The sequence below is a fragment of the Barbus barbus genome (assembly GCF_936440315.1).
Source record: "Barbus barbus genome assembly, chromosome: 44".
Taxonomy (NCBI): domain Eukaryota; kingdom Metazoa; phylum Chordata; class Actinopteri; order Cypriniformes; family Cyprinidae; genus Barbus; species Barbus barbus.
Genome location: NC_136722.1, coordinates 6,611,839 through 6,621,818, shown reverse-complemented (window position 1 = coordinate 6,621,818; position 9,980 = coordinate 6,611,839). Strand labels below are relative to the sequence as shown.

Sequence of the window (9,980 nt, the reverse complement as noted above, 5' to 3'; positions counted from 1 at the left end):
AATGCACATCAACCTTTGTCCTGCCTTTAAACCAAAGTTCTTCCTTATTTTGAAACTCCTCCCTTTTCTTTCCAAACTGGTTATAACTCACTTCTTCTCTCTTTTTGTAATTGCCCCTTATTCCCCTATGCTTTATTTAGTTTGGCCTTCCTCTTTCACCCAGTTAACTTAAAATTTGAATTATTTTTGTTTTCGGATATGCTTTCAAGTATCTCCAAAGAAATAAAATATATGAACAGAACTGAATTGTGGTCATTAGTTTTGTTTTTAGTTTTCCCTTGAATGGTGTTCTTGCCTGTGGTTTGGTAAGTTAACAAAAGAACCTAGAATTCTTTCAAAAGATCAAATGTTGACAAATACCCCATTATCCTTGTCTTTATTACAGTAACAACCGACTAAAGTTATGGCTTCATAGTAGGGTGTGTCTTGAATATAATATCTGATACACATCGTAATATAGGCTTTATACAGAGAGCATTTCTATCTCACCTATAGCTGAGTGATTTTTATTAACCAGACTGATGAAACAACTCTTTATTATAAACATTTTGTAGGTCTAGTGGTATGTGGAGGAAATGAACTGTGGAGGGTTTAGTTTACTTTTAATTTTCAGCCAACACAGGAGGAGCTCAGTCAGCACTAATGGAATTGTTTTCCCACCATGCCTTTCTCTTTGTTGTGTTTTAGAATTGCTTTTATATCTTTTCTTTTCTTTTTGTTTTGTATTTATTTTATGTATTGCCATTTGCCAAACGGTGTACGTGGAAGTGTGACAACACCTGAAAATAGTTTTGTTACATTGTAAACAAGCATACAAACAAAATATCTTGACAGGCAGTGAATAAGAAAAATGAAAAATTGTTTGTTTACACGATATTTCTATATAGGATGTCTATTAATCAAAGTGGTTTAATTGCAGAGACTAGCATGTTGGTTTTTGTATAATTGCAAGAGTGACGCATGTTTGTCAAAAGCAGTTCATCAGGTTTTTCCTCACAAAACCAAACTGCTGTGGCCTTCTTCCACTGAATTGCTGTCATTATGATCAACACAACACTTGTTTTGTCAACTGGCAATTTCCATGAAAGTACAAATTGGTGTCCTGTTTCATTTTAAAGCAATAAAGGTGCACACAAATCCCTTGTGCTTTGGAGAAATAGTAGATTTCACAAAAGTGTTAGACATAAAACTAAATCATAATTGTGGCATAGACCTCAATAAATAGTATATAAATATTCAGTTCATAGCAGATTTTTTTTAAATATTATTAAAATAATACTTTAAATTACCACAAACTATATTTATCTGTTATATTATTTCCGACATTTTATGTATGTGATGAATCTTATTGTTGATGAATTCATTGTTTTAGCCAACCCTCAAACAAGCTTAATCATTCAATGCTTTAGCCAAAGTAACTTTAAGAGAAAATAATCATTAACCTGTAGGGTTCATTGCATGTATTTAATTCATTTAATTTACGAAATGATTAAACTTTGTTTTTATGTTAATTAAAAAGCAAAAAATAACACTTAAAATAACATAGAATGTGTGTGAATGTAATGTAAAAAAAGAAAAGGAAAAAAACAGTTATTGCTGAAAAATTGTTTTACTAGTTTTGAAAAAAAAGAAAACAAAAATTTGTACACTTTTACAGGCTACATGCAGTGGTGTATTGTTACGAAGTAATAATACTTCGTTAAAGTAGGCTACTTAAGTATGTTTTGGGAGTATCTGTACTTTTTATATTTCAGCCAATTTTTACTTTGACTCCACTACATTTCCTAATTAAAGCATATTCGTTACTTACTACAAAATAGTCAGAAGCAGGATTGGAGCAAGTTTAGACTCCTAAAATCACCTTAGTTCATGTGCAAACAAGTGCGAGCACAACCGGATGATTAATTTTCCACTTAAGCCGAGTCTGGGGTGTGCGAGATACAGTATAGCGTCTGCGATAATATGGTAAGTGTTGTTGTAATGATCTGACATTATCAAGTAGGCTATATCACCAAATCACACACATGTTGATTTATTAGTCTATTAAAACTCTAAATTCCAGGCATTCTAAACTGTAAACGGCAAAAAATTGTTGTTTTTATATTGATATAATTTACATTATTTACTTAATCTAAGTTATAGCCTATCACACAAAGAGTACCGTATTCTGCAGATAATATCTTCATGATAATCATTTTATTCAAGTTCAGAAAAGCATACATTTTAGACATATTGCTCGTTTTTTCTCAATTTTGCCAACGAAAATAGTTCCAAACAGATATCACAGCACTGTTTTTGCGTCTCTGAGCAATTAACGGTGTTTACTCATTGAATGAATCAGCTTTTTGAAGGAATCGGTTGAATAAACGATTCAGTGATTCACTCATTAACACAGTCAAATGCTTTGTTTCTGAATGAATCAGCCATTTGAAGGAATCGGTTGAATAAATGATTCAGTGATTCACTCATTAACACAGTCAAATGCTTTGTTTCTGAATGAATCAGCCATCTGAAGGAATCGGTTGAATAAATGATTCAATGATTCACTCATTAACACAGTCAAATGCTTTGTTTCTGAATGAATCAGCCATTTAAAGGAATCGGTTGAATAAATGATTCAGTGATTCACTCATTAACACAGTCAAATGCTTTGTTTCTGAATGAATCAGCCATTTGAAGGAATCGGTTGAATAAATGATTCAGTGATTCACTCATTAACACAGTCAAATGCTTTGTTTCTGAATGAATCAGCCACCTGAAGGAATCGGTTGAATAAATGATTCAGTGATTCACTCATTAACACAGTCAAATGCTTTGTTTCTGAATGAATCAGCCATCTGAAGGAATCGGTTGAATAAATGATTCAGTGATTCACTCATTAACACAGTCAAATGCTTTGTTTCTGAATGAATCAACCATCTGAAGGAATCGGTTGAATAAATGATTCAGTGATTCACTCATTAACACAGTCAAATGCTTTGTTTCTGAATGAATCAGCCATTTGAAGGAATCGGTTGAATAAATGATTCAGTGATTCACTCATTAACACAGTCAAATGCTTTGTTTCTGAATGAATCAGCCATCTGAAGGAATCGGTTGAATAAATGATTCAGTGATTCACTCATTAACACAGTCAAATGCTTTGTTTCTGAATGAATCAGCCATCTGAAGGAATCGGATGAATCTCAATGACTCACTCATTAACAGTCACATACTGGCGGTTTTAATTTCATATTTAGACTTTTTTTTTTTTTCATGTTTTACATTATTTCCGATATCAGTAGTCAACGTTTTATGTTAAAAACAAAACATTAGGCCTATTTATGCATCTGTAACTGCAGTTTAATGCATCCATGTCACCTCTGAAATACATTGTGTAAATACATCTAAATGCTATTTCAGAAATGTGTTCTTATGTTGGAATGAAAGACACTAAGTACCGGATGAAGTGCTTCTGAAAGAGTTAAAACTGAACAAATTAGAAATGAGAAAAATAGAAATAAAATAAGTGAGTGTGGTGAATGGATAATGTATTAGTTGTGTGTTCCACGTTTATTGTCACGTGTTCATGAGATGGATTGCCTGAGGGAAGAAACTGTTTCTGTGTCTCGTCGTTCTGATGCTCAGAGCTCTGTACAGTTCAAAGAGGGAGTGTGCTGGATGTGAGGGGTCCAGAGTGATTTCACCAGCCCTTTTGCTCACTCTGGATAAGTACAGTTCTTGGAGAGTGGGGAGGGTTGTACCAATGATTCGCTCAGCAGTCCGGACTACCCTCCGTAGTCTTCTGAGGTCAGATTTGGTAGCTGAGCTGAACCAGACAGTTATTGAGGTGCAGAGGATGGATTCAATGATGGCAGAGTAGAACTGTTTCAGTAAGTCCTGTGGCAGGTTGAACTTCCTCAGCTGGCGAAGGAAGTACAACCTCTCCTGGGCCTTTTTCACAATGGACTCAATGTGAATGTCACACTTCAGGTCCTGAGAGATGAAGAAAAAGACATCTCTTGCTTCATCCGATTCGACCCCAGGTAGTCTTTGATGGCATTTTGTTGATTGTTACTGTCCATCTGGAGTAAGGCAGGCCTCCCCACAGAATAACTCACAGTGACTCTGTATCCAGCACAACACTGGGCCAATGTCTCTTACAAACTTCCACTTTATGTCCTCTTGGCACTCCTGTTAAAAATACAGAATACGTGTGTGTTGGTCCACTAAATATTTGTCATACTAAATAGTGTTTACCTCATCATTTTGCATACAAGAATATTTATGATTTTAAACCACAAAAATCAATCACTACAGTATCTATAGAAATGCTCCCACCATTCCTCCAGACCTTTCTTTACTGTTGAAACAGCAGCAGGAACCCCTCATCACCTCAGAACTGCTCTGCATCAGGCTAGGAACAAAACTGCGTAGAATGCTGTAAAACATGACAAACAAACATTGACAATCATTATGTGATCTTTCCATTAATATAGAATAATACAAAGATAATTTGTCACAAACACAGAGTTATCCAGCAATGCATAGTGAAATGATGTGGTTGCTCAACCAAGTTACTGTGCAAGGGTACTGTGATCAGTGTATATGTAAGTGAGCGTTTGTGTGTGGTGTGGTGTGGTGTTGTGTGGTAAGTACATATGTGTGAGTCGTGGAGATGAGTGTTATAAAAAATTGCACATTAACTCAACATTCATTATATGTTTGTACATAAATGTTTGTTTAATAAATATATAGTGCACTGATTTTTTATGACATAAAATGAATTCTAACTGAATGTGCAATTTTTTTTAATAACCATTTTTTTATAATAGCTACATAACACTCTTACCTACTCATATACACACTATATCCCTCTCATATATGTATTTACCTCTCCACACACGCATTATATTTTAATGACACTGATCTCAGAACCCTTGCACAGTATCTTGGTTGAAGAACCACATCATTTCACTTTCTTGCTGGTTATCACACACACATGCATGCATGCACACACACGCATACATATATATGTTAGTGATTTCTAAGTAATAATGTGCCTGTGTACAGTTGAAAACACATAAGCATGCTGAACTGTAGTTTACACACATGCACACACAAACGACGCACACATTCAAGTCGTCAACGTTTTCGTAAAGACAAAAGATGTTTTTTTTTTACTTACCAACACACCAAACCTCTTCTTTTTAGCGGTTTGCAAACAATTAGACTTATCTTCTTGTCGATGTTTTTTCCTGTTTCAAAATAATAAGTATGTGACGTATTTGGCCACAGGCGTGGCTTGTGACGTGACGCGTGTACGTGGGCGGGGTTATGACTGGATGTGTTTGACTCCTCGACTGTAGATGTCGCTGTGTTTGAAAGCAATAAGATTTACTGCCGAAGAAACGCCGAACACGAGAATATAAACGGGATTTATCAAACTAAAGTTAACGTTTTACTCCATCTCCAGCAGTAATCTGGCGCGTGTCGTGAGGTAAGCCTATAATTGACATGTCCTGTTAAAGACAATCTGCGAATATATAACATAACAGCAGAAAGCCATGTAAACAATGCTGTCCACGTGTCTTTGTTTGTACGTGACCTTGCGCTTGATAAAATTTTTCAGAGCAGTTTTATTCAAAAAGCTTGGGCTTCTGCAGGAACGGTGTTAAATCAGTACAAATATAAACCTGCAGCATTATTTTGGGTTGTTGTGTTGTCCCTCATTGTATTGGACATTACATGTTGAAGATCTCGATCCTGTACGAATGTAAATGTTCAGAGATTTACACAGACTTTTCTAAAATAGAATAGAAATAAAAATCCTATTCCTTAACTTCCTCTACTTAATATTTTAGACCAACTCAATTTATGTACTAAACAAGCAACACTAAAGCTTGTGTAAAAATGTAATTAAAGCAGGAATGTTTTATATAATTAATGCAATTAAATTGTGGTTTAAGTTGGCAATGGCAAAATTAATATTTTTTTTGCCATACAACATATGCAACTTCCCATAACATTACAGGCTGAATTCAGTCCACAGCAAAATGCAAATATGTAAAAGGTTTATACAAGTTAATTTTGTATTGTTTTTTTATTAGTATATCCCTGTCAAGGAAAGTTGCATGTCTTTAGTACTTTCCCCTGCCTTCTGTCACATCTGATAAATCTATAACGGGTTACACAGCATTCAGCGTCACACACACTCAGTATCAGCACTGAACACACACTTTGCACGGTAAGACAAGAGTTTTGCAATATGCACATATTTTGACATTTTGTTAGTACATGTAATGTTTGTCTTGAATCCACCTCTGCTAAACTAACCTTTGTAAGTTTTCTATTTTATTTTGCATTATAGTTTATCTGTTTTATACGTTTTTCTTTTCAGAAATGTCTCTAGTTAAGCAGAATCTTCACCCGAATAATGAGACGAACATCAATAAACTGATCAACCTCAAACTGACGGCTTCATATGTGTATCTCTCCCTGGTCTGTTCACAAACATTGGCACCACATTTATTAAACATTGTTTTTAGTTGTTTTTTTTTTATTATTATCTAGTTTTTATCTTATGAAATGCACAGAAATACACTTAAACATAAAATGTTCAATGTCAGCAATTATTTAATGTTAAAAGTGTATTGTGCACAATAATATTGGAATATTTGAGTGTTTAGAATAGAATATTCTATATGCGCTGATGCTGAAATAAAATTGTTCATATACAAATAATTGACCCCTGCATATCTATTTAGACTGTAACACTAATACAGTCTCTCCGTGTCTCTTTATAGGGAATGTATTTTGACAGAGATGATGTGGCTCTGCCCAACTTCTCAAAGTTTTTCCTGGAGCGTTCGCAGAAGGAGAGGGATCAGGTGGAGCACCTGCTGGAGTATCAAAACACAAGAGGAGGACGAATCATTCTCCAGACCATTGTGGTGAGTGGGTTTTAAAAGAAGAGTTCACCTAAAAATCATTTACTCACCCTCATGCCGTTTTGTACCCGTGTGACTTTTGTGTAGCACAAAAGGAAATGTTTAGTAGAAAATTCAGGTTTATGCTGAAGACAAAGCTCCATAAAATATCTGAAAAATAATACATATGACAATCTGCTAAAGCTACAACTGTAGCTTTGAGATATTTCTTATACAAAAGTAAATCATACACAGAAACCCTGTATTTCCACACATGCATACTTGCATTAGCATACTTTTAAAAATAATCCTTTTTACAGAAATAATATATTTTCAAAACTATATATTTAAAAACTGAATGTAATGTTTAAGTTAGTTGAAAGTGAGTGGAATTTATTGTTGTAAATATCACTGTCCCAATTACAGTTAATAGCTGTTGCCATCTTATTAAAAGTCAGTGTACTTTCAGAATGAATTAAAAAAGCATTTACAATGTTGCACATTGATTAAAACGAAAAAGAAATACTGTTTATTTGACTAAGTGTGAAGAAACACAAGTGTATTGTAACTGTATGTTTGCATTCGTTTTTTATTTTTTGTGCGAATGTACAGTTTTAAGTGCATTACAAGTGAATTTTCAATACAATTAAGCACACTTCTTTTTCACAAGGATGGTGTCATTACCATCAAATCTAGAAGCTTATAAAAATCCATTTTTATCTTTCTCCCTATCACTTATCAGAAGCCCAGTCGTGATGATTGGAAAGGAGGTATGGATGCTATCAGTTTTTCTCTGGACCATCAGAAATCTCTTAACCAATCCCTGCTGGAGATCCATAAAGCAGCTGGAGAAAACTCTGACCCTCATGTGAGTAGCATAAAAGAAACCGAACTGAAATCCCTTGTATCTCCTTTCTCATTTGTTTTGTGTGTTTTCCAATATAATTGCTTGTTATTTTTGAGTAACGGTGAAAATTGTTTTCCCCATCATGCTGTTCCAGCTGTGTGATTTCCTAGAGAGCAACTTCTTTACTGACAGTCACGACACCATTAAGATGCTGGGTGACTACGCTGGCAGCCTGAGTCGCCTCATCTCTTCTGACCCGCACGGCAAAATGGGAGAGTACCTGTTTGACAAGCACACTGTCTGATCCGCTCCGATCTGAGTTTTGTTGCCAGCATTCCGTTAAACAATGTGCACTAGTGAAGGAGTTAAAGGATTTGTGCACGCCCGTTTAGTTTCATTGTTTTCAAGTGGGAATACACTATGAAATGTGCTAGTCCAAACATGGTACCCTTGAGTCCAAGCCTTAACTACCCCATATCTGTTTACAGAATTGTATAGGTGCTAGTGTCATATCTTGTAAAGTCATATCTTACCAAAGACCAGCCTATAGGCTCCTGTAGTCTCTTCAGGAGAGGTTTAGTACAGTGTACCAGTGAAAAAGAGTTTATATGTATTGTACTCCAGAAACTTTAGTTGCTATGAATTGTTATACCTCAAACATGGTGCTTAATGGCAATAAAGCAACAATAAATCAAGTATTTCAAAAAAAGGTTATTTGCCGGGTTTTCTTGTACCTTTTTATTGTAGCCTCCTTACAGTCATATTTTTTATAAAGCATGCGGCTCACTTGTAAATATAATCAAATTGAGCAAATCATTGACAGATCACAGAGTAACTTGACACATTGGAACTTGCTGTCCTGCTCGTAATCTTGTGAAATGCCTTCCCTTGTCAAAATGGGGAGCGTTCGTAAGGGAATTTAGTCATTTATTTGTCAATTAAATCTAGAGGTAAATTCAGAATTAAAAAGCAAATTATAAGTTTAAGTAATAATTTTAAGATACTGAGCCATAATTGAAATGTTAATTTTAAATCGTTAATACAACTCAATCAGTAAAGCCATAAAGTGAGAATGCAGGAACTTAAATTTTCTCATAAAAGTTTCTTTGTATGAAATCAGTTAAGCTGGTATTAGTTTTATGAAAATGTGATTTCCAGTGTTAACTTTTTTTTTTTTTCATTCGATTGCATTAAACCTGCTCTTTAAAGTGCTGACAGTGAGGAAAAACTGCTCCATGGACGCGGCTGAACATACCAGTTGTTTTAACTGACGCTAAAGGCAGTTATGAATTAGGCAGCTTTAATGTGTCAGCCACAGAGATAAGGACTTTGAAACTGCTGACTCATTGTTTGTGTTGTTTGGATATGAAAAAGTATCCAGTGGTGTTCTTGTGCTTGAATGTTTTCTGTGTGGTTTATGTTCTCAATAGCACTGAGCAACAACTTATTTCTATGATTAATAGTTACATAGACCTAACTGGAAAAAAGTGGAATTGTAAAATACTATTTTTATATAAATAATTTGTATAGTACCGTTTAACCAGGTACAACAACCAAGAGAGATCTAAAATACTTTTTTGTCATAGTACAGTAGATATAGAATGAGACAAAACACAAGCTTTACCTTGTAAAGCCTAAAAAGTATGTTTTTTTGTTTTTGTTAAGTATCAATTTTGATGCACCAGGCTTATATGATCCATATAGAATGATATAGTGACAATATGGAGCTGTATGAAATGTAAAAAAAAAAAAAAAAACTCAATTTTATTCAGAGGCCCAAACTCAGCAAATATATTTGGTGCATTTGCTGATTTGTATATATGGCCAAAATACATAAATATCAGTTGTCACTCTGTATCTCCAAATAATATGTCTCAAGATTATATTTGTAAATGCTTTGTCTTATGATCAAAGATCTGTAGTTTTTATTGCGGGGGTGCCCCCCCCCCAAAAAAAAAAACCCACATTGGTGATTGAATTGTACAAATAAACTTTCCTCAAAAGCTTGATTTATCATATTTGATACTCATTATTTTTTTTAACGATTTTTCTAAAAAAAAAAAAGACGAATGATCAAGTAAACCTGATCTACTTCAGTCCAGTATATGCTCATCTTGAAATATGACTAACAATATATAAGTTATTCTTACATTAACTTTACTTCTTACATTCAGTAAAGATTTGACAGCAAAAAGACATGTATCAACCTGAAAGGAGATGGTTTC

General features: G+C 34.4%; 1 protein-coding gene and 1 long non-coding RNA gene across 3 annotated transcripts; one reads left to right on the top strand and one right to left on the bottom strand.

The window, feature by feature from the left end:
• Positions 1 to 1,595: 1,595 nt before the first annotated feature.
• Positions 1,596 to 5,291, bottom strand: LOC306863597. Its single transcript, XR_013783703.1, has 3 exons — positions 5,168 to 5,291; positions 4,321 to 4,420; positions 1,596 to 4,173 (listed from the first exon to the last, which is right to left on the bottom strand). It is a non-coding gene; the product is annotated as an uncharacterized lncRNA (long non-coding RNA).
• Positions 5,292 to 5,340: 49 nt separating this feature from the next.
• Positions 5,341 to 9,495, top strand: LOC306863595 (ferritin, lower subunit). 2 transcript variants are annotated; one of them, XM_079407023.1, is made up of 6 exons: positions 5,347 to 5,479; positions 6,090 to 6,226; positions 6,380 to 6,480; positions 6,786 to 6,932; positions 7,651 to 7,776; positions 7,910 to 9,495. In XM_079407023.1, exons 3-6 carry the CDS (start codon positions 6,382 to 6,384, stop codon positions 8,057 to 8,059), a joined length of 522 nt encoding a protein of 173 aa, XP_079263149.1. In that variant the 5' UTR covers positions 5,347 to 5,479; positions 6,090 to 6,226; positions 6,380 to 6,381; the 3' UTR covers positions 8,060 to 9,495. The 2 variants fall into 2 exon arrangements, with proteins under 2 accessions (XP_079263148.1, XP_079263149.1); XM_079407022.1 differs by lacking the exon at positions 6,090 to 6,226 and having other exon boundaries at positions 5,341 to 5,479.
• Positions 9,496 to 9,980: the final 485 nt, after the last annotated feature.

Bases quoted from the DNA above. Each gene is read 5' to 3' on its own strand.
- LOC306863595 (XM_079407022.1), top strand. From the start codon at position 6,382: ATGTCTCTAGTTAAGCAGAATCTTCACCCGAATAATGAGACGAACATC. The intron at 6,481-6,785 runs GTCTGTTCACAA...GTCTCTTTATAG, and splicing joins CATATGTGTATCTCTCCCTG to GGAATGTATTTTGACAGAGA. The intron at 6,933-7,650 runs GTGAGTGGGTTT...ATCACTTATCAG, and splicing joins TCATTCTCCAGACCATTGTG to AAGCCCAGTCGTGATGATTG.